The sequence below is a fragment of the Mastigoproctus giganteus genome, chromosome 2 (genome assembly GCF_048544385.1).
Source record: "Mastigoproctus giganteus isolate SK-2022 chromosome 2, ASM4854438v1, whole genome shotgun sequence".
Taxonomy (NCBI): Eukaryota; Metazoa; Arthropoda; class Arachnida; order Uropygi; family Thelyphonidae; genus Mastigoproctus; species Mastigoproctus giganteus.
The window spans coordinates 64,280,706-64,306,745 of NC_143576.1; the positions used below are offsets into that span (position 1 = coordinate 64,280,706).

Here is a 26,040-nt window from a genome sequence, read left to right on the forward strand (position 1 = left end):
GAAGAATCCCATTGGCATTGAGCATGCTCATGCCATTCAAAGCCTTGTACACCTCTATCAGATCACCTCGGCGATGCCTAGTCTCCAGGCTCTGTAATTTGCAAAACTTAAGCCTTTCTTCGTAAGAGCAACCCTTTGTTCCATTCACTAATCTTGTTGCCCTTCTCTGTACTCGTTCCATCAGCTCTACATCCTTCTTGAAATGAGGCCTCCAGACCTGTATACAGTACTCAAGGTGTGGCCTGACCAATGCCTTATACAAGGGAATAATCACATCCCTGTCCCTGCTAGAAAAATTCCTGTATATCATTGACAAGACACCATGAGCTACCCTTGCAGCTCGTCTGCACTGCTCAGAGAACTTCATATCTGCCTGCACAATTACCCCCAGGTCCTTTTCATTCTCTACCACTGTCAGCGTAGTACCACAGAGTTGATACGTTGATCTGGGGTTACTGTTTCCCATATGTAGTACTTTACATTTGTCAATGTTAAACTTCATTTGCCACCTCTCAGCCCATCTGCTCAACCTTTCCAGATCCTGTTGCAGCAGCATAGTATCAGTAGTGTCCTTAACAACCCTGCCAACCTTTGTATCGTCTGCAAACTTGGACATTAAGCCTGATACACCATCATCAATATCATTTATAAATACAGAAAACAACAATGGACCCAACACTGAACCCTGAGGAACTCCACTAATAACATTAGTCCACGTTGAGCAGTGTCCATTGATTACCACTCTCTGTCTTCTGCCACTCAACCATCCCTTTATCCATAGCAGCAATTTGCCTCGAATGCCACACTTCTCCAATTTGTGCAGCAGTCTTCCATGCGCAACAGTATCAAAAGCCTTTCTAAGATCCAAATATATAATATCAAAGTTATTCCCTGCATCCAGTTCTTTTGTGACTACATCATAGTATCCAATCAAATTGGTCAGACAAGACCTGCCCTTAACAAACCCATGCTGTGTCTGAGCTATAACTGAATTCTTGTCCAGATGATCCTGCAGTGCTTCTTTAACCAGTGCCTCCATTAATTTTCCTGGAACCGAAGTTAAACTAACAGGTCTATAATTACTTGTGTCAGCCTTTGATCCTCCTTTGTGAATTGGGGTTACATTTGCACATCTCCAGTCCATGGGTACCTCCCCTGAGTCCAAAGAAGCTCTCATAATTATGGCTAGGGGTTTGCTTACTTCCTTTGCTGCCTCCTTTAATATAACTGGATAGATCCCATCCACCCCGGGTGCCTTTTTTATGTTTATCCTCAACAATTTCTCCTCCACTTTCCTCTCAGTTATTAGAAAATCATCTAGCTCACTGCCAATGTTTACTTCACCTACGACATTCCCCTTCCTGAATAACTCCTCATGTGTGAATGTAGATGCAAAATACTCGTTTAGATTGTTAGCCACCTGAGCTGGATCCTCAACTGTTGAACCATCAACATCCAGTGGACCAATCTGATTCATCCCTTTCCTTCTTGAGTTTAAATAGGTAAAGAACTCTTTTCTGTTTTTCTTTGCATCCTTTGCCAAGGATTTCTCATAATCTGCCTTTGCCTGCCTAATCTCCTTTGTGACTTGGTTACAGACCAACTTATATCTATCATAGGCTTCCACGTCACCCATTAATTTGTATGTATCCCATGCATTTTTCTTCTCTGCCATTATGCTATACAATCAGCCAAAATGACTGGATTGCATCGTCTAAACTGTTGAAAAAGTTGATCCTAAATTTCCTTCTCTATCATTCGAAATTCTTGTTTGTTTAAATTCAGGTTAAATTCAATTACCAACTATTCTTGCATTATTTCAGAGGCATCTAAATTTATTGTCTGTTCTGCAGTTTTTAAGGTATTCAGCTAATTTTTAAAGCAGGGAGACAGCTTTGCTTGTAATGTTATTTGGCTCAAAAATGTCATACCAATCAAGTAACAGATAAATTTTCTTTAACAGTTTTTTTTTTTAAATGGTCAAAAATGTGGCCTCTGATTTTCTATTCAGAATTCCTTTTTTAAACTGTTCACTTCTTTCTTGTTGATTAATATCTTTCACTTTTTGGCCCCCATAAACTTTGGCACCACGAGCCATTGTCATATTGGCTCACTCCTTAAGCCAGCCCCAAACCAAACTATAAGTGTGTAGTTAATATGAAATACATAAAAAACATACATAGCCTAGGGCTAGCTGATCACAGTCACTATTCAATTTTTATTAAAAAGCACCTATTAAAAACATTAAATTATTAATTATTTCAACTTTATTCCACATTTTTTATTTAAATTTAGTAAATATATTAATATTTTTCTCTGTATTTCAACTTTGTTAAAAATAGATTTCCATTTTCATTTTTCATTTTTTTTTCAGCAAGTTAATTTCCTAAAGTATATTTGTCTGACTAAATACACTTAAGAAATATATACTATGAGCAAAAATTACTTACTTTCCTAGCCATTCATAAATATTTATATCTTAACGCCTGTTAAAATTCCAATTATGTTAAAATAATATAATATTTGATTTAAATGATTTAATTTAATTTCATTTAATGACTTAAAAATCAGTACACTTCACAAAGTAAAATATTTAAAGCTTATCTTAACTAACTGTTGTATGTAATATTTACGCAGGTGGTTCATTGGAGATGTTCATGACAGAAGACCAAAAGAAATATTATAATGCAATGAAGAAGATGGGAGATAAAAAGCCAGTGAAAGCCATCCCTCGGCCAAGGGTAAAATCATTCTACTATTATACTTTGGCAAAATAAAATTTCCTGGGAATTGTACTTAACCTTCTGTTGCTAGCATGGTGTCTGACAGATGCTACTTTAAAAAAAATTTCCCTTTTTTTTTCCCTTTTTTTTTTTAATTTATAAATGAAATCAAATCCTCCTGTGCTCTTTTGCCCATCAATATTCTCTAATTGGTTATGGAATATTTTCTTTCATTTCAATGTAGTATGGAAATAATGCCTACCTTTCTTCTAGTCAATTCCCATTCCCATGTGTGTCTGTGAGTTGCCAGCAACAGGGTGTCTAATCTTTCCATAGAATTTTGGTTTCGTCAGCTAAACATGAACATGATCACATTGCACCTCCATGCAAGTGTCTGTGTTTCAATTCAGGGGATAAATGACATTAAAATTTTTAAAAATTACAAAAAATCTTTTCTCATATATTATTTTCACCATTATTATCATTTTTTAACTGAGATTAGCAAATCATAATTAATAGATCTCCATTTTCAATTCAGTAAAAAAAAAAAAAAAGTTAAGTTAATTTTTTATAATCAAACAGAAAGGTGTGCCTCGTAGGAGCTACGTGAGCACCTTTGTTAAATTGTGAATAAAGTGACAGGATTAATGAAAAATTTTGCAAATGAATTTTAGGGTATACAGCATTAGATTTTCCAGTTATTTGTTTTTTTTTTAGGAGCATTAGCAACTAAAGCCATATTGCTTCGGGGATATGCGGTGGTCATTCCCTGACCTTTCCGCATCCTCCGTATTTGGTGGTCATGGGCTCGAACCCCGGTCTAATCAAGAAGCATGTGCTATGCACTGCCACTCCTGCCCACCTGGCTATGGAGGGGTGACTACCATTTCATCACTACATTTTAACTTTCTCCACAAATGTTTTGAAAAATTGTATATATTTTTTAAAATTTACTAGCCTTTCCTTAAATCTGTCATGATCAAGATGTATAGCAAATTGTTCAGCCTTTTCATGAAAAAGTATCACTTAAAGAAATATTCTTTCTTTTGAACTGAATAAAACTACTTTAATACACATTAGTCTAGATCTAAATAATCTGCACCTCTCATTCATTTCTTATTACTAAGGGACTGGGTATGTTCTATCTGCTTCCAAACTGCATCCTTACTTTATAGATAAGTTGAAAGCATATTAGGAGAAATCCCAAATTTAGCAGCACCCTTTCTTACAGCCTGATGGATTTTACCCACAATTGAGTCCTTAGCTTTCTCTTTCTGCCATCTTGCACAGTGGTGAGGTGCTTTTTAGTAAAGTAAATTATATCTACTCCAAAAACAATCCCAAAACAGACTAAACAGAAAACACATAAAAAAAAGTGTTCATTTGGCCAACTCACATTACAATCATTGATTTTCTCCTGTATATGTGTAATTCACTCAAACTTACTCTAAATGTGTTGTTGTGTTAGTCTGTAGAATCCACTGCTGCACAGACTTTCCCCCCCCCCCAACTTTTTCCATTCTTCTCAGTTCAATGCCAGTCTTGTCCATGTGGGGCCCATAAGGGATGTTAACTCATCTCTCTCTCACTCTACCCACTTCTTCTCTAAATTTAGATCATTATAAATCACTTTCTTTTAAATTTGATAGCACGACACTATCCTCCACATAGTGATAAATTTACTATGTGGAAAATAGTGATAAATAAAGTTGTATCCGTGTTTAATTTCATGTCAGACCTGTTCACAGAAAATCAGGTAATTTTGTTAAAGTGATTCAGTTCAAGAGAGCGTGTGAACTCTCATGAATTGATAAACTGAACATGACTTGCTTCCTGCCTGCATCGGGATTTAGCTCACAGAGGACCTAGGTTTATGAGACTGAATCATGAAAATGTCATATTAGTAAGAATATCATCAAAGGCAGTTGAAATTAACAAGAATTTTAAAGCATTATTCCTATGGAAGTTTGGGAGGAAAGTGTCACAGTTTGAGATGCCGAGGCATTTGCCCTATTGATGGTTGAGTTGTGGAACTCAAAATGTTGATACTTGTTTTCCAAAATTAATATTGAAAGACTATGTGTATCATGAAAGAAAGTTTCATAATATATTTCTTATCTTATCTGTACTCAAAATAAAAGTAATTTTATTTTATTTCATTTTTTTAATGCTACTTTTATGAAAATAAAAGTAGCATTAAAAAAATCATAGCTAAGAATCATATCATAACTGAGAAAAATACTTTTTTATATATTCAAACATGTATTTTTCATTATTTTTGGAAATTAAACACTGCAGCACTTTGACACATTTTTTATCCTATCTTATTTGAATATTATTTCCCTTATTACCTTTGACTGACAGTGAAATGCAGGAATAAGGATGTGATTATTCCTTTGTACAAGGCCAAGGTTAAGACAGTTTCAATATTGTATGCAGGTCTGGAGGGCTCGTTTTAGGAATGATGTAGATCTGCTGGAATGGATGCAGAGAAGGGCAATGAGCTGGTGAAAGGAACAAAAGGGTGCTCTATTACCAAGAAAGGCTTCATTCTGCAAGCCACATCAGGAGAGCAAGCACCTGCGAGGAGATCTAACATTTAAGGCATTGAATGGCTTAAGCAAACGCAGTGCTGATGGGATCCTTCTTGCCCAGACTATGCATATGAGGGGACATAGTATCAAATTGAGTAAGGATGGTTCAGAATAGATGTGTAGAAGCCAGTGAGTGGTTGATTGTTGGAACAAACTTTCATCTATTGTTGTGGAAGTGGGCAGTTTTTTTTTTTTGCTGATGCTCTATAAGCTTGCTTTCTTACATCATTTGCCAATACTTAATAATACTAAATGTCAATTAAAGAAACTGTATGCTTTAAGAATTTAATGCTAGACAGACTCTTTCATGACAAAAGTGAAAAAACATAATGACTGGATACTCTGCCATGAAGAATAAAGAGCATGCACTTCAATAACTGGACTCAAGAGATGAAACTAATTTTAAATTCAGTTTAAGAGCACATGCATATAATTACTGAGAATAGGCTTAATCTGGCCTTGCAATTGCTTGCATTTCTAGAATTTTCTATGGTGGAATGAAAGGAAACAATTTTATTGAAAGGTGCTGAGAGTTTTAACTCTTTGGGCCAAGTAGCTGAAGACCACAATATAGCTGAAGGTTCCACAGGGTTTTCAAGACTCTGCACACCTGGCATCGGGTCATGGGGTTAAATTTCAAAATACTTATTTTAAATGGATAGTATAATCTAATAATAAAAAAATAAGAAAATGATTTTTCTTTTTTGTATTACTGGGATAGAATTAATTTAGGTTTTTTTTAATGCTTTTAAAACTTTCAAATATGTATAAGTTCTATTTAACCCTCAGCAGCTTACATGGTGTTTGACAGATGCCACATTTCAATTTTTTTTTAAATTTGGAAATTAAAACAAATCCTCCCGCATACTAATATTCTCTAAATGAAAAACAAATGTTCACATTGCATCTGCCAGATTCATGAGCATGTAGCAGATGCATGTGAACATTTGTTTTTCATTATCAGGATGAATGATTTCGAAAATTCTAAGAGATACAATAAAAATAAATATACTTTATTATTATTCTTGTTGTTTTTATTGATATCTCTCCTTTATTTTTATTTTGCATTTTTAAATTCAATTTAACAAATCATAATTAATAGAATACCATTTTCGACTCAGTAAAAAAAACTAAAATTTAATTTTTAATGATTACAACAAAAAAAGATGTCTCCATGTGACACCTTTTCATTACACCATGTGAGTGTATTTGTTATGTTTAGAGCACAAATAATGGAGGGTTAACTGAAAACTCTAAATATTTAATTAATTAAATTACCTAATTAAACCAAGTTGTTCAGAGAATTAAAAACATTATTATTATTATTATTGGTTTCACTCATTTGTTTTTTTTCAGCATTTTTTAATTGTGTTTAGAAAATCATAACTAATAGATAAAAAAACTAAAAATTTATTTTTTTATAATTAAAACAAATAGGGATCACACAGGTGGCATGTGAGAAAGGGCTCAAGTTACAGAAGGTTAACATTGCACTTAATATAAACTCCTTGAACCAATCATTACCTTCCCATGTACCTCTTACCTTTTGAAATCCAAGATAGGCATCTATCAATAAATATCAGGCCTGACACTAAGGTTTCTGGTATCCCTATGCAGAAGTGTATTTGCACCCTTGAAGTTGTAATGACTACTACAATTTTGAATAAACAGACATAAAATAAATTTTTTATTAATTTTATTTACATCAATTACATTCTCACTTTACATGCTTTAATATTCACAAAATCATGTACAAGTTCAGATGCATGTAACTGTTCACAAATATCATGTTGTATAGATATCATTGCCAGATTTACAAGCCTATCTTGTGACATACCGGATCTTAAATAGTTTTCAATGAGTTTTAATCTGGAAAATGATTTCTCCCCACTTTTGACATTCACCGGAATCACTAATAAAATTCTTAAGGCTATTGTCAAATTCGGAAAAGGCAATTTACTTGTGCAAATTAATTTTAATGTTTCATAGGGATTTTTAAATTTTGTCTAAATCTAATTTAAAAAGATCTCTGAATGCACATATTTTGTCGAATAACTCAGTTCCATTTATGTCTTTGTTATCTCCATCTGTTAAATGTATTTACAAATCGTTACAATTCTGTTGAAGTTTATCGTGATCAGACTCGTTGGGTTTATGTAAATTATACAAAGATTCAAACCGCTCATTGTGTAGTTTTAGTTGGTCAAATCTTTTGTTTAGAGAAGACATCACAAAGTCTAAAATAGTGTTGAAGAAACCAACTCGAAATTTATCTTTCGGTGATTGCAACAATTCGGCCTCATGCTTGTAATCAAAATGCTTAAATTTTTTTTTCTTTGCCGAACTTGTTCAACAGTTTGGAAGTTTGGTTTAATATCAAGATCTTCACCAAGTTGTTGCAGTTTCTCATAGCTGGCATCACAATGATAATATGAAATAAAAGTTTGTAATTTTTTTATGGATGTCAAAGATGCAGCCATGTTTGCATTAATATTTTGAAGCATTTCACTCATGAGATTGATATGATTTCCTACATCCTGCCATAGTATCAGTGAAAGCATAAATTAATTAATCCTTTAGCTTAATGCATTATTTTTTTGCATTACATCGCATTTTTTTAGACATCATTTCATTACAATAAATTTCATATGGGGCATCATATATTTCTCCAGTTTGATGCCTCAGAGCATGAATGCAGCTTTCCTATCGGGTATCAGTAACAGGCTTCAATGTCAATGAAGAAATATGTTTCTTGAGTACTTCCCAGTGTTTTGCTGATCCTGCAAAATATTTGTACATTTCTTGTACAGTTCCAAAGAAACTTATTGTTTCTGTATTTACTTTAGAAGCATCATTGATGACTAAATTGAGGCTGGAGGCAGCATAGCCTCAATATGGAAAGAAGTTGCAAGAGTTTTTGTTTAAAATTATTTTTTGTAGTCCATGTTCTGTATCCTTCATATTTGTGCTGTTATCATACCTTTGTCCTCTTATTTAGCCAATATCCAAACTTCCTCTTATGTCGCCAATATCCGTAAGTTGTTTACAATAGTGCTACATAAACCTTTGCTGGTTGAATCGGATACTGGCAAAACCCCAGGAAGTGCTCTTCAGTGAATACCATATCGTCTGAACATGAAACACAATATAATAATTGATATTTGCTCAATATGACTGATACCCTGGATACAATCCAATATGAGAGTTAATATTTTGCTTTTTTTATTGCAGTCAAAATCTTCTCAATGATAGCACTGCCTAAAATATTAATAATTTCATTTTGAATATCTTTGCTTAAGTAATGGCATTTAGGCTCAGATCTTAAGGTTCTTTCAATGTGTGTCAACATAACAGGATTGAATTTTCCAAACAATTCTATTAGTTTAAAAAGTTTCCATTGTTTCTCTCAAAAAGTTTAACAACCAAACCCCGTAATGCTATGCATTGAGATTCAAGATATTTTACAAGATATTTTTGATAATCCTTGAAATGACATCTGTCCAGTGTTTCTTCTCCAGTTTGCATAATCTTTCATTTTGTGCATCAATTGTGGTTTTATTCGTAAGATTCTTTCTAAAAGTCTCACCATTGTTTCAAACATTTCATGTGACCAGTGTTTGTTTCAGGTGTATGAAGAGCTCTGGATAGATTTCTCCAATTATTGTAACCGGCCAACACAAAACTACTGCCCGAATGGCATAAATCTGTTTTTGAAAATAACTTGCAACAGAAACAAAATGCACAGTCTTCGGAAGATGAATATACCAGCCAGGTTCTCAGAACAATTTTGCCGTTATCCATTTTTTGGTTATAATATGTATTACTAAACTTATGTCCAGTTGAATTTCTAGGATACAAAATATCTTTCTTTTGAACAGGTCCCAATTGTGTTAAAATAATACTTAATTGATCACTGAGTTTTGGCCACTTTGCAGGATCTTCGAATTGAATTGATTGTGGCTGTTCCTCCACAAAAATGCTCAAATTAAATGGCAATTCACATTGTTCTTCCAAGCTGATTGTTTCTGTCAAGAATTCATTACAGTCAATATTGTGATTTTTTTTTTTTACCAGAACCACTGATGATTTGATTTTTTTTCGACGTGAAAGTTGAGAAATTTTCGACTTCAGAGAGACACGGGTTTGTTCCTGAAGTATAAAATAGATTTTCAGACTTTTGAATGGTTGAAAAGTCATCATTATTAGGTAGATAATTGCTTAAGTAAGAGGTGTTCGGTTGAGTGAGAGAAACTTCTTCATCTTCGTCATGAACTGTTTCTAAAGAATTTTCATTTGCAGATTTCAATTTTTTAATGTAATGATCAAGTGCTGCTTCTATTGGAATGAGCAGCAGCCTGGAAAATAAGTTGCAGGATATTTCAGAGACTGCTGGGAGTCATTGGGGTACAAATAAACACATGGCTTGTGTTAGGGTAGCTAAGAAAAAGAACAAGTGCATGTATACTTGTGTGTACACCAATGATAGGAGTTTGGTAAATAAATTTGATGAATTTGAGGTATTGCTCAAAGCATCAAAGGCGGATATTGTTGGGATATCAGAGACGTGGTGTCACACAGATATAAGTAATGCAGAACTGGAATTTGGGGAGTACAATGTCTACAGAAAGGATAGACGGGATAGGAAGGGAGGAGGGGTTATGTTATTAGTTAAGAAACACATAAAATCCAAGGAAGTGAAGCCAGTTGACATCGCTGAACAGTGCAGTGTCGAGTCAGTTTGGTGTGACATAAGCATTGGGAGATCAAAATTGAGAGTAGGAGTGTGCTATAGGCTTAATGACTCTGATGAGTATAATAAGAAACTGTACAGGGAAATAGAGTGGGCCAGTAAATCAGAGAGTCTTATAATGGGGGATTTTAATTTCCCAGATATTGACTAGAATTTGTGGGTTGGTCACTCACACACTAGCAAGCTTTTGTGGATTTATTGGATGATTGTTTTCTAAATCAGCATGTTCGGGAGGCAATTAGAGGGAGCAATACTCTTGATTTGATTATTAGTAGTGATTCTTCATGCATTAAGAATCTGCAGATACAGGAACCACTAGGTGGCAGTGATCACAGTGTGCTGAAGAGGGATTTACTCAAGGATGTAACTACCATCAGGGGAAAAGGGAAGGGTTATTGCTTTTGTAAAGGCGACTACGATGGTCTGAGACAGTATTAAAATTCTATACAGTGGGACCAACTGATGATGTTACCAACAACAAATGCAAAATGGGAAGCATTCGAAGAACTTATCTTGGAAGCTACTAGGCTTTACATACCAACTAAGAAATATTGTTCAAGGTTCACGGCTAAATGGATGTCAGATGAACTAATGAGAGATATGGCAGAGAAGAAAAATGCATGGGACACACATAAATTAACATGTGACACAAAAGCCTATGATAGATATAAGCTGGTCTGTAACCAACTTACAAAGGAGGTTAGGCAGGCGAAGGAAGATTACGAGAAATCTTTGGCAAAGGATGCAAAGAAAAACAGCAAAGAGTTCTTTACTTATGTAAACTCTAGAATGAAGGGGATGAATCAGATTGGTCCACTTGATATCGATGGTTCAACTGTTGATAATCCTGCTCAGGTAGCTAACAAACTAAATGAATATTTTGCATCGACATTCACACATGAGGAGTTATTCAGCGAGGGGAATGCCAGAGGTGTATTCAACTCTGGCAGTAAGCTAGATAATCTTGTAATAACTGACAGTAAAGTGGAGGAGAAATTGTTGAAGATAAACAGAAGAAAGGCACCTGGGGTTGATGGGTTCTATCCAGTTATATTAAAGGAGGCAGCAAAAGAAGTAAGCAAAACCTTAGCCATAATTATGAGAGCTTCCTTGGACTGAGGGGAGGTACCCACAGACTGGAGATGTGCAAATGTAACCCCAATTCACAAAGGAGGATCAAAGGCTGACACAAGTAATTATAGACCTGTGAGTTTAACTTCTGTTCCAGGAAAATTAATGGAAGCACTGCAGGATCATCTAGACAAGACTTCAGTTATAGATCAGACACAGCATGGTTTTGTTAAGGGGAAGTCTTGCCTGACCAATTTGAATGGTTACTATGATGTAGTCACAAAATAATTGGATGCAGGGAATAACTTTGATATTATATATTTGGATCTTAGAAAGGCTTTTGATACAGTTGCACATGGAAGACTGCTGCACAAATTGGAGCAGTGTGGTATTGGTGGCAAATTGTTGCTATGGATAAAGGGATGGTTGAGGGTCAGAAGACAGAGAGTGGTAATTAATGGACACTGCTCATCGTGGACTAATGTTATTAGTGGAGTCCCTCAGGGTTCAGTGTTGGGTCCATTGTTGTTTTCTGTATTTATAAATAATAATGATGATGATCGTATATCAAGCTTAATGTCCAAGTTTGCAGACGATACAAAGGTTGGCAGGGTTGTTAAGGACGCTACTGACTCTATGCTGCTGCAACAGGATCTGGAAAGGTTGAGCAGATGGGCTGAGAGGTGGCAAATGAAGTTTAACATTGACAAATGTAAAGTACTACATATGAGAAACAGGAACCCCAGAGCAACATATAAACTCTGTGGTACTACACTGACAGTGGTAGAGAATGAAAAGGACCTGGGGGTAATTGTGCAGGCAGATATGAAGTTCTCTGAGCAGTGCAGATGGGCTGCAATAGTAGCTCATGATGTCTTATCAATGATATACAGGAATTTTTCTAGCAGGGATAGGGAGGTGATTATTCCCTTGTATAAGGCAATGGTCAGGCTGCACCTTGAGTACTGTATACAGGTCTGGAAGCCTCATTTTAAGAAGGATGTAGAGCTGTTGGAACGAGTATAGAGAAGGGCAACAGGATTAGTGAATGGAACAAAGTGTTGCTCTTAAAATTACAGTGTCTGGAAACTAGTCATTTGAGGGGTGATCTGATTGAAGTGTATAAATCCTTGAATGGTTTGAGCATTCTCAATGCTGATGGGATCCTTCCTCTTTCTCAAAATAATCACCTGAGAGAGAGCATAAATTCAAATTGAGGAAAGACAGTTGTAGGATAGATATGCGGAAATTTGCCTTTAGCCAGCAGATGGTTTATTGCTGGAACAAACTTCCATCTGTCATTGTAGAAGTTGATGGCTTAAACAGATTCAAGGCAGAACTGGAGAAGCATTTGGAGCGAGTGAATGGGTGAAATGAGAAGGGGGTGTTTTTTTTTTTTTTTTTTTTGGCTGATGCAGTATCAGCTTGCTTTCTTGCATCATGTGCCCTTGCTAATGCTATTTTAATGCAAGGTTGAAAGCAACCCTTTGCAAGTGAGATTTATTAATTATGCGAGTGAAGTTTCAAATAGAAAATCAAAATCTGAGGAAATAGTATTCAGTTCTTCAAATCTAGCCATTCATAAGAACATCCAAAACGTATTTAATTTCAATACAAAATTGTTGTTTGGCAGATAAATTGGAATCATCCAAAAATTTGTAAAGTATCATTATTTTTTTCTTTCTTTCTTCTTATTTCATTTGGACATATAGCTGGTATCCATTTTTTCTGCTGTGGTAGCAGCACATCCTTTTGGATGTGCTGCTACCACAAAATATCTTGAAATTCACTTTCTCTGTATTTCTTGGAGATTTTCCTTCAATCCATGTATTAATTGGAAAGAGTTACGTATGCAAAGGTTTTTAGCTTGCAATGCTTTATTTACAGATTTTATAGCTCATCCTTTGGCCAACCATCTTGTGTCTGTATGTCCTCTAAGTGAAATCTTCAAAGTATATTCATTAAAATTTCTCAGCAACTAGTGGAACCAGAAAAAAAAAAAGTAAATATTCTTTGAACAACGTCAAAAATACTTATCATCCCAGACATTATTGATGCTGCATGTAAACCAGCTAAATTAAGACAATGTGCCGAACATGGTACAAACATTGCAAATTCAGTTTTTTAATTATTGCCTATATGCCATTATATTTTCCTGCCATATTGTCCCCATTATCGTATCCCTGCCCCCTTATATTTTGAATGTCTAGTCCATCCTTTTCTAATTTGGTAAGAATTTCTGTCACCAATTCAATTGCAGCCTTTTCTTTACTTTCTATAAAATCAATGAAACTCTCTTCTACTGATTTTTCCGTCAATAATTTGCATATATCTGATTATTTGGGACATTTGTTCATGATGTGATAAATCGGGTGTGCAATCAATTAACAAGGAGAAGTACTTAGTTTTTTATTTTTGAAATAATACTGGCCCGAATTTCATTTCCGATTATTTCTTGCATTAAGAGATTCTTACCTATAATTTATAAATTTTCAAATTTTAAAGATTTTTTATTTTAATTAATTTGGAGCACAGCCAAATAAATAATGTTGTTTATTGTAGACATGTAGACTAGTATTCTAGAACAGAATTTTTAAAACTTGTTTCATTGAGGCATATGCACAAATTGAAATAAATTTTAGTATATAAACACAGATATTTTATTAACTACCATTTACTATTTTACACAAATTACTTAGTGCTCAAATCAGAAAAATTTAACAAGGGGAATGCTAAAATTTTTTTAGTAAGTTAGTATTACACATTTTATTTAGTATTACATGTTCTATTGTGCATACCAAAGAATATTTTAGAAAATAATTAAAATTTACAGGTACAAATTTAAAAAAATGAGATAATGGTCACTTTTTTGTTTTCAAAAAAAACCATATATGCGGCATTTTAAAACCCACTTCATTGTAGTCAATTGTTCATTGTCAAGCTATGCGACTGCCATGTATGATTAGAAAAAAAACAAACTCGATAATGCATTATTTTAAAAAGGAGTTTGCTCACAATCTGTATTTTTGCATTATAAAAAAGTATTTTAACAAGGAAAACATTCTTCTCAAAAAATTTACAAGGAGAACTGTGTCCTCCCAATTCGAATAGTGTGTCTTTTTTTTTTTTTTTTTTTTTTTTTTTGTTAGTTGTTGGCGCATCAGCTTATATGGCCATAATGCACCTCCCAAATTTTTTGCATTTTACTGTGATCCAAGCCCGAGGCGGGAATCGAACCCACCACCTTTGGGTTGCCAGGCAGGCACTTTACCTACCTGGCTAGCCCAGTCAGCTTACTGTGTCTGAAACTCATTTTGGAAATGAGACAAAAATCGAATTCTAAAACATATATTTTAAATAACTAATAATTGCCTATATTTTTATAACCTGTAAAAATAAAATATATGGTTACAGTTCAACTAAGGGAAATTAAGTACATAAAAGAAAGGTTTGTTTATAACAATTTATTAAACCTTACTTTTTTAATGTGGAGACAAAACAACTGAATAACAAAATGTGAATTAACACTTTCGTTTCTTTTAACCTGCGGCTACACTCACAATCAAGCAATTGTGTGATTCAAGAGAAATACTTGCCAACTGGCTAGCATTGCAGGATTAGACGGCACTGAAGAACAAACCAAAAAGCTCAGAAGTGTGATATCACAAACTGTACCATACTTTATAGAAATTTGTAATTGGAATTTCTGTTATTTTCAAAATTTGTAAAACACTGTCCCTCCCTGATATTTTTTTCCATAAGTGATTATAAATATCGAATTTATAATTTCTTTTACTCTCACAAAATCACAAGAATTTCTGGAATCAGATGTAGTACATAACAAAGATAATGCAATACTTCCTGTAATAAAATTTTTATTTTTATTATAAACAATGAACACAGGTTGACCTGAGGCTATTATCCATGATGTTGGGAATACCTTAATCTTCTGACTGGCTGTAGAAAGCAGTTAACTAGCACGACTTCTGGGTGAGAAGTCATGCTAGTCAACTGCTTTTTACAGCTTTCTGTGATAGGTGGCTGCATAGATTTTATGAGCACCACTTATATTTGGGAACAGTAATCCCTTTAACCCTTAATTTGGGCTTTCTTATTGCCTAAAGGCCAGAGGTGGAAACAATGCACACAAAGTTGTTTCTCATAATTGGTTTGTTATATGGAAATTTTCTTCGTTTTATGGAAACTATTTTAAATGTAATTACCTAAGGGAATTCAAAAAAATTCGCTATAAAGAAGTTCGTTGAACAGAGGTCTGATTATAATTAAATCAAAAATGAAGCAATATTAAAATACATAACCAGTCAAGTGCTCCCTTAAAATGCAATGCCTGGGGCTGGAGCCCGCTCCCCCCAACCATAGTTCTGGCTGTACCACTTCTATATATTTTGAAATAAAAGCCATCGTTTTGAAATATTAGCCATCATGTACACTGCTAAGCTGTGAATAGACACAGGGTGCTATTTCGCTATACAATTTAATAATAGTTTGTTTCTATATTGAGATTAAAGTCAGTATTTATTGACTTTAACTGAGATACTTTTATCAAATATTATTATAATAAATTTGAATTTTGGCACCCCCAGACGTTGCCACCCCTATGCCCTGCTTATCAGGCTTACTGTGTTCCGCCGGCCCTGGTATATATGTAGGCTTTTCTCTCCCCCTCTAAATTGTCTTCTGTCCTGTAATAGCCACCAAATCTTTCCTGATTAGACGAACTTTTAGAATAATATTTATTGGTTTTTAAACTTTAAAATTTTAACCTGTGACTTATTCTTTAAATATTCTTAATTAATTCAATTCATAAAATACCTTAATCTACAAAAGACAATAAATAAAATGATAAACATTTTCAGATAATCAGTAGACCCCCCCCCCAAGGTCAGCAATCAAAGTTTAACAGACTCTGCCTCAGAGAAGGATATTGCCAATCCCTAGTGTTTTTAATAGGTTACTGGTGGAATGTGCACCTATCCAATACATTATTTTGTTTTATACACAAATGTATGAATCAACTGTGCTAATTTATCATTAGTAATTTTATTCCATTACATATATAATTTTCTGTGGAGAAAAAAAAAAAGTGAAGCAAATCTTGGAAGGAAGGAAGGAGCATTAATACTTACTTAATTTCCTCCTCTCCAACCACTATTTAGGTTCCCTTTCTGTAATGTTTGCAATCAAAACTGCAATTAATCAAGTTGTCTAAGTATACAATGCTACATCCCCTGATGCTTATGCAATTTGTATTAGTAAAAATATAAGTAGTGGCAAAGATGTCAGCTAGATGTCAAAAAAAAAAAACTATCCATCCTTTATCACACTATCGATATTTGTCTATCTTATCTAATAATTTGTCTACTCTTTCCTTAAATTTATTCAAACTACCCACTTCTATAACACCATATCAATTAGATATGTAGATATTTGCTCTATCCAAAAGCAAATATCTATATATCTAATCCGAAACCATCATTCTGTCTGCATTCAGAACTGACCTTGTGTAGTTTTATTTACATTAACACCTTGGTTCTTAGACCAGATGAGAGGATTCAATATGGAATCCAGAAATGTCAACAATTATTAGGTAGTTCTCTTATGTGAGAATGATACTTTTTTTTTTTTTTTTGGTAGTTGTTGGCGCATTGACTTCTGTGGCCATAATGCACCTTCCAAGGTTTTTGCAGTACTTTGATCCAAGCCCAAGGCGGGATTCAAACCCACAACCTTTGGGTTGCCAGGCAGGCACTTTACCCACCCAGCTAGCCCGGTCGGCAGTGATACTGAACTTAATATTGTTTTAACAATAAAATTCACTTGGTAACAATTCACCCAATGCCTTTTTATCTACACATATTTAAATATCGAATATTTATTGATGAAAGGAACAAGAAAATAAGTTTATATAGCATCAGCCAAAAAAAAAAATAATAAACCTCCGACAACACCTGTCCATTACCTCCACCAGTTTACTACCTACATTCACAACAACCGACAGAAGTTTGTTCCAACAGTCAACTACCCACTAGCAGTTGATTGGAAATGTCAATTACACTGCTTGACAAAATTAACAGAATGCACATAAAACATGGTGAAACTTGTGCAGTTTGTGATGAAGCAGAGCAAAATTTGGTATGGTGGTGTATCATAGAATAATGATGAAATGAGGAGAAAGCAGGAAACTTTGGACAGGTATAAGGAGCATGTATAAGAATTACCAAAAAAGGTCACATTACAGAAGTCAATACAAGACGCTCGAAAATATGGTCACAAGAAATCAGTACAGCATATGATCCCCCTCTAACAACTAAACAGGCCTGACAGTGGTGAACCATGCTCAATATATGGGTGTCTATAAGATTCTGTGGCAACAAATCTCATTCTTCCACCAGTACAGACCTTAGCTTCCTCCACCACTTGAGCTCTATGTGCAGTAGCATTGACGTGCACGAAAAGAAAATCTGGGCCAACTGCACCCCTAAAAAGTCACACATAGGTTTCGAGGATCTGTTCTCAGTACCTCTGTGTAGTTGCAGTACTCTTATCAAAAACATGAAGGGGGTGTGGCCATTGATCATTATTCCACCCCACACCAGCAGGTTGTCATGCAGTCTTTATCTGGGTTTTTTTTTCATTTTATTTTGTTTATTCTTATTTATTTTTTAATTAATTAATTTATTTATTTCTTTTTATTATTATTATTTTTTTCCCTTCCAAACTCATTCGAGTTGTTTTTTTTTTTTTTTTTTTTTTTTGTTTGCAGGCATCAGAAAGAAAACTGATATGGGATTTACCTTACAGGTTTGGGGTAGTTTTTTTGTTTTGTTTTGTAAACTTCCAGGTATGTATGGCAGCCTGGGAGTGGGGGTTGTTGACACCCACCGGTATTGTACTACTTCCAGTGGGTGTGGGGTGTTAGTGAAAACAGCACAGACAGTGAAGTAGACCTTGGCTGGGCTTCACGTGCGTAGGGATAGCACCAGGCATCAGATACTCAGGTGGTGCCTGCTCCCTGATGGCAGAGAGGCCTTTTTTTTTTTATATATACTGTATATATAACATATTACACTCACTTTACACTGCATGCCCATTTGTAGAGGTTCTACTTGAATACAGAATATACAGGTGGAGACAGACGTTAGTCTGGGTGCCAACTTAGACAAGTACATACATAATGATTAATAATAAATAATGCAACTGCCCAGCTTCAAGTTTCTCAACAGCCTGCCTTCTCAAAGAATCATCTGAATGACAAGGACTTGCCATCGTGGGTACTGGAGATATGACTATCCCACTGAGCAAGCCAAAAAATGGGAATGAAGTGATGTGGTCACAACCTGTTTTTATAGGCATGAATAATTTGCATAATGTGCAGCTCTGTAAGGGGGTAGATCGATTTCTATCAGATATTCAGAATTTGCATGTCAGGATGCCTATCATATCAAATATTCGCCTGCAATGACACTGTTCATTATAAAATATTCGTGGAAAACATTTTGTCCTGTTAATTTTGTTGAGCATAATATATGTGGATTGATCAGAATGACTGAAATTATTCTAAAAACAACCAACTCTGTTAATTTATTTTATTCACATATGGGCACTATTTTAGGCTTGACAGTACCATTGATTCAAATAACAGATATCAGGAAAACGATGATTCCATGATCACAATGAATTGCTAGAAAATTATTGTTGTTTGTAATTGAGGTTTAATGGTGAAACAGTTGCAAAGCCATATTGTGTCTGTCCATATACTACTAAAAGAAGGAAGGAGAGAATGGTTAATTAAAAATGATCATATAAGGAACTTCATTTCAAAATAAAGAGTTCAATGTAATTAATAGTTGTATGATGCAAATGATTCAAAGAAGCAAGCTTATACAGCATTCTTAATTTATTCTTAGTGGTGTAGATGGAAATCTCTTCCAAAAATCCCTTGCTGACTAAAAGCAAATTTTTGCACATTTATCCTGCAAATATCCTTTACCAGTTTAAATTTAAGTTCCCTTGCGTGTGTCATCCTAGGAGAAGAACGGATGCCCTCAACATTTAATTTTTGCAATCCATTGAAAGCTTTAAAACATTTCTCTCAGGCATCCTCACAGATGCCTGGTGTTTCCAAATGCTAAAATTTACAGAACCAAAGTCTTTTTTGTAAGGAACCATTTTGTGCCCTGACTAATTTTGTTGCTTGTCTTTGAATCCATTCCAACAAATCCACATAATTCTGAAAATGACACTGCATTTTCAGATTTTCAGCATCATTGGGAGGTCTTCTCACCACATACAAGTGCCCATGTCAAGGGATCAAAAGAGCTGGAATCACACAATACCCTTGCTGGTTCACATTGGAAAGAGCTTTGATCTACATCAGTGGTTCCCAACCTTTTTTGACTCATGAACCCCTTTCAAGATAATATTTTTTATCACAAACCCCTTCCAACATACAATTTTTTTTAGCGAACTCCATTCAACATAATATTTTTGAAGTGAACCATTAAGCCTATATTCTCTGAAATCGTATAATATTTCTGAATTTTTATTACAAAATATTTCCAGTACTACATTTTTATAAGCGATCTAGCATAATAATAATTTTTATTATTAAGTATCATTAATACTTTGTAAGGCAGTTATTAATCAGTCCAAACTAGAATTCGAACAGGCTAAGGGTAGAAAACTTGCTTCTTGTCCAATGGTAGCCTTGTCTAATTCTGGTCTCTTTCCAAAACTATTGGCTGCAATTTTTGCCCATCTCTGTTCCCACTTCTGTCAAAACCAGGTGGTTCTGTTGCCACAACAGCCAAAGATAAAGCTGACCTGCTGACATCCTATTTTTCTTTCAACTCATGTATTGATGATCTTGGTAAATTACCTCAAACCATTCCCAGTACACTCCATTCAATGGCTCTTGTAGTCTTCTTTTAAAAGGATGTCAGAAGTATTTTGATGAATCTGATGCTAAGAAAGCTCCAAGTCCTGATGGTATTTCTCCACTTGTTCTCAAAACCTGAGCTCCTGAACTGACTTCTATTTTTTGCCGCTTTTTTCACTTTCTTATTCCAAAGGTGTTTTTCCTTCTGCTTGGAAATCTGCTCGTATCCAGCCAGTTCCTAAAAAGGGTGACAAATCCTTTCCATCCAATTACTTCTACTTTTTCTAAAGTAATGGAGAAATCAATTAAACACCAACTCAAACTATATAGAAACATATTGTCTGATCAAAGATCGTCAGTATGGATTCCGTGAGTGTCGATCCACTGGTGATATTCTGGCTTATGTTACCCATTTATGGACAAATTCAATGGAAACGTTGGGTGAAACATAAGCAGTTGCTCTTGACATCTCGAAAGCTTTCATTCATGTTTGGCATAAAGGTCTTCTAAATAAGCTTCCATCCTATGGTTTTCCAGCTGTTTTTTGTAATTGAATATCAAGTTTGATCTCTGACTGCTCACTGGTTAATGGTAGATGGCTCTCTGTCTTCTAATTTCTCCACTAATGCTGGTGTTCCCCAAGATTCAGTTCTTTCTCCACTCTTTTCCTCTTTTATATTAATGACCTTCTTCCATTGACCGGAAATCCTATCCATAGTTTTGCTGACGATAGCACATTGCATTCCAATTCCAGTTTTTAAGAAACCTTTTTCTGCTCAAACAGCTTCAACTTCTCGTATATCCACTACCATTTCCTTAAATGTTGATCTCCTTTATGTGCTTAAATGCTGGTAATTCTCTACTGGGGCAAAGATAACTTAATTTCAATCCTTCTGAAACTCAGTCCTGTCTTATATCTCGCAAAAAGGATCTGCTCCTATGTTTATCTTCGATGACACTCCGATTTCTAGACAAGATCTTTTATTCAAGGCAAGATTAGAAGTCAGGGATTACCCTGACTTCTAATCTCTCCTGGCATAAAGCACATTACATATATTGTTTCCTCTGTCTTGTCTCAATCTTGTCTTATATCTTGCAAAAAGGATTCTTCTGCTCCTATACTTTTCTTTGGTGACACTCCGATTTCTAGGAAAAATAATACATCTCTTTTGGGGATTAACCTGAATTCTAATCTCTCTTGGCACAAGTACATTACAAATATTGCTTCCTCTGCATCTAAAAAACTTGGTTTTCTCTTGGCGTTACTTTTCTTACAAACTCTTGTTGACTCTGTAGAAATCGCAAATCCGGCCTACCACGGAATATTGTTCCCACATCTGGGGCAGTGCCCCCAGAACCTCTCTCAGCCTTCTAGGTTCCATTCAAAAGAGGTTAAAGCAGTTATGTTAATTAATGTCTCATCTCTAACAAAAAAAAAAAAAAAAAAAATTATGGTATTAGGGTCACCCATAAGTGATTACATCTGCCCATATATTTATTGTATCTGAAACCGACTAACTCAGCCATGGAGTGAAAAAACCCATTAAAATTCTTGGCGTCATTGACAGGATTCAAACCTGGGCCTTTTCAACCTGGTGTGGGGAGGACCGTGATGATACCCCACACCAGGGTATGGGGAGGACACCACGCAACAATCTCATCTCTGACAGTCTTGCCACTCTCTGTCTCATAGACCTATGTATAGATTCTTCCACGGGCACTGTTCTTCTGAATTGGCTTCTATAATTCCCGCTCTCTCTTTCAAAGCAATCCAAATGTGCCGCAACTAGTCAACATCCTTTTACTGTCCAAGTTCAAATTCACAGACCCAACTTTTCTTCTTTCTCATGTAATCATTCAATTTTAATTTTCTGGAACAACCTTCCTTCTTATGTTTTTCCTGAAAATTACAATCAACAGAAGTCTAATATCAACAAGTATCTTCTTTTAACTTTTCAACCCATGCACGGTACTAAGTACTATAGGTTCTAAAAAAAAAAAAGTACCTGTACATAACAATGGTCCTTGAGAATAAAAAAAAATTAGTATGGAAAACATTTATTTAACATGATATACTGTAAGATAGTAAACTAATTATAAGGAATTGTGGGAGATGTGGTTTCTTTCTTTGGCAATTCTTTACTTTTTATTTAATTTGATTTTACTTTATTGTTTATTATTAGTTATATTTTGTAGTTTACAATAATATGCCTATGTAAATCTAAGCAGATGCCATTATAGAATTTTTAGTGCAAACCCCGTGGGGTTCACGAACTACCGGTTGGGAACCACTGATTTACATCATTAGGTTGGTTTGTTTTTTTTATGAAACCCCCAAACACAAGAAGTATTAAAACCTATAGTACTTAATACCATGCATGGATTGGAGGACGAGAAGATACTTGTTAACATTAGACTTGAAATTCTGTAAATTGTAATTTTCAAGAAATATATAAGATGGAAGGTAGTTCCAGAAAATGGAAGTTGAAAGAATAAAGAAGGAAGAAGAAAAGTTGGTTCTCTGAGTTTCAAGATGGACAGTAAAAGGATGTTGACTGGTTGTGGCAGGTGTTTGGACTGCTTCGAAGAGAGAGAGGGAATTATAGAAGCCAATTCAGAAGAATAGTCATGAAAGCATCTACAGAAAAGGCATGCAGCAGAAACAGAACATCTATGAGATAGAGAGTGGAGAGACTCTGTTACAGATGAATTAATTAATTCATCTGTAATCATTAATTAATCTAACTGCCCTCTTTTGAATGGAATCTAGAAGCCTGAGAGAGTTTTTGGGGGCACCGCCCCAGATGTGAAAATAATATTCCATGGTAGGGTGGAATTGAGATTTGCAAAGATTGAATAGCTGTTTGGAAGTAAAGTAACACTGAGAGTGAAAGAAAAAAACCCAGTTTTTTAGATGCAGAGGAAGCAATATTTGTAATGTGCTACCCAGAGAGATTAGAAGTTGGGGTAATCTCCAAAAGAGATATATCATTTTGCCTAAAAATTGGAGTGTCACCAAAGATAGGAGCAGAAGAATCCTTTTTTTGCGAGATATAAGACAAGACTGAGTTTTAGAAGGATTGAAATCAACTAAGTTATGATTGCACCAATGGAGAATTACCTGGAGATCAGCATTTAAGGAATTGGTAGTGGATATTCGAGAAGTTGAGGCTGTTTCAGCTGGGCAAGTTTTCTCAAACTGGAAGGCGGAATGCAATGCGCTATCATCAGCAAAACTATGAATAGGATTTCTGGTCAATGGAAGAAGGTCATTAATATACAAGATGAAAAGAATGGATAAAGAACTGAACCCTGGGGAACACCAGCATTAGTAGGGAAGTTAGAAGATAAAGAGCCATCTACCATCACCCGCAGTGAGTGGTCAGAGAGAGAGAGAGAGAGAGAGAGAGAGAGAGAGAAACTGGATACCCAATTGCAAAAAAACAGTTGGCAAACCATAAGATGGAAGCTTATTTAGAAGACCTTTATGGCAAACACAATCAAAACCTTTGAAATGTCAAGAGCAACTGCTTTAATTTCACCAAACTTTACCATTGAATCTGTCCATAAATGGGTAACATAAGCCAGAATATCACCAGTGGATCGATATTGACGGAATCCATACTGGCAATCGTTAATCACATGGAAAGTTTCTAGATAATTTAAGAGTTGGTGGTTAATTGTTTTCTCCATTACTTTGGAAAGATCAGAGGTAATTGCAATGGGAGAATAATTGGATGGGGAGGATTTGTCACCCTCCCTTTTTTAGGAACTGGCTGGATATGAGCAAATTTACAAGCATTTGAAAAAAGGCAACACAGAACAGGAGTAAGTTCAGGAGTGCAGGTTGTGAGAACAAGTGGAGAAATCTCATCAGCAGGAGGTTTCTTAGCATCAAGATTGTTCAAAATCCTTCTCACATCCTTTTGACAAAAGACCACAGAAGGCATTGAATGGATGGTCCTAAAAAAATAAAATAACATGCCTTCTTAAGCCTAATTAATGTAATTATAGTAAAACCAGAATTTAAAATTAGCAGCATCTCTTGCATCCAGTTATTTAGGCATGCTAGTTTTGTGTTCTCAATGATGATAGCCATAGCAAGAGTGTAGATAAAACTCAGATGAAAGCAGTGATAAACAGTATGGACTGAGCTCATATCAAAAGTGCTTCAGAGTGGATTTTATTTTTGAAAAATTAATTAAATATATATGTTTTCAACAAAGCCAATAGATTTTTCATAGTTGTGTTTATAATTTATTTATAATATACTGAAAATAAAGGTAGCATCAGAAAATGAACAATTTTCAATTATTTCTTGCTGACTTTTAAAATTATAAAATGGGTTATTTTTTCCAAGCGTACTAGTTTGCAATGGTTTGGGCACATAAAGAGAATGAACTTGGACAGATTACCAAGAAGAATGTGAGATAAAAATGGACAAGAAGAGGCTGAGAAGAAAACCCAGGAAGAGATGGAGAGATCAGATTAGAGAAGATGTTGAAACAAATTCTATACAGTGGGACCAACTGATGATGTTACCAACAGCAAATTCAAAATGGGAAGCATTCAAAGAACTTATCTTGGAAGCTACTAGGCTTTACATACCAACTAAGAAATATTGTTCAAGGTTTAGGCCTAAATGGATGTCATATGAACTAATGAGACATATGGCAGAGAAGAAAAATGCATGGGATACATATAAATTAACATGTGACACAAAAGCCTATAATAGATATAAGCTGGTCTGTAACCAAGTTACAAAGGAGGTTAGGCAGGCGAAGGCAAATTACGAGAAATCTTTGGCAAAGGATGCAAAGAAAAACAGCAAAGAGATCTTTACTTATGTAAACTCTAGAACGAAGGGGATGAATCAGATTGGTCCACTTGATATCGATGGTTCAACTGTTGATAATCCTGCTCAGGTAGCTAACAAACTAAATTAATATTTTGCATCAACATTCACACATGAGGAGTTATTCAGCGAGGGGAATGCCAGAGGTGTATTCAACTCTGGCAGTAAGCTAGATAATCTTGTAATAACTGACAGTAAAGTGGAGGAGAAATTGTTGAAGATAAACACAAGAAAGGCACCTGGGGTTGATGGGCTCTATCCAGTTATATTAAAGGAGGCAGCAAAAGAAGTAAGCAAAACCTTAGCCATAATTATGAGAGCTTCCTTGGACCCAGGGGAGGTACCCATAGACTGGAGATATGCAGATGTGACCCCAATTCACAAAGGAGGATCAAAGGGTGACAAAAGTAATTATAGACCTGTGAGTTTAACTTCTGTTCCAGGAAAATTAATGGAAGCACTGATTAAAGAAGCAGGATCATCTAGACAAGACTTCAGTTATAGCTCGGACACAGCATGGTTTTGTTAAGGGAAAGTCTTGCCTGACCAATTTGATTGGATACTGTGATGCAGTCACAAAAGAACTGGATGCAGGGAATAACTTTGATATTATATATTTGGATCTTAGAAAGGCTTTCGATACTGTTGCGCATCGGAGGCAAATTGCTGCTATGGATAAAGGGATGGTTGAGGGGGAGATGACAGAGAGTAGTAATCAATGGACACTGCTCATTGTGGACTAATGTTATTAGTGGTGTCCCTCAGGGTTCAGTGTTGGGTCCATTATTGTTTTCTGTATTTATAAATGATATTGATGATGGTATATCAAGCTTAATGTCCAAGTTTGCAGATGATACAAAGGTTGGCAGGGTTGTTAAGGACACTACTGATGCTATGCTGCTGCAACAGGATCTGGAAAGGTTGAGCAGATGGGCTGAGAGGTGGCAAATGAAGTTTAACATTGAAAAATGTAAAGTACTACAGCAACTCCAGAGCAATGTATTAACTCTGTGGTAGAGAATGAAAAGGACCTGGTGGTAATTGTGCAGGCAGATTTGAAGTTCTCTGAGCAGTGCAGATGGGCTGCAAGAGTAGCTTATGGTGTCTTGTCAATGATATACAGGAATTTTTCTAGCAGGGATAAGGAG

At 35.2% G+C, this 26,040-nt stretch overlaps 1 protein-coding gene across 1 annotated transcript in view; it reads left to right on the forward strand.

The window, feature by feature from the left end:
* LOC150089320 (sodium channel protein para-like) overlaps positions 1–26,040 on the forward strand; it is a 2,114,826-nt gene that overhangs the window by 1,935,125 nt on the left and 153,661 nt on the right. Inside the window, exon 31 of the mRNA XM_090389008.1 lies at positions 2,634–2,741. Coding sequence (XP_090245134.1) covers positions 2,634–2,741 — 108 coding nt within the window. The remainder of the gene's footprint in view (positions 1–2,633; positions 2,742–26,040) is intronic.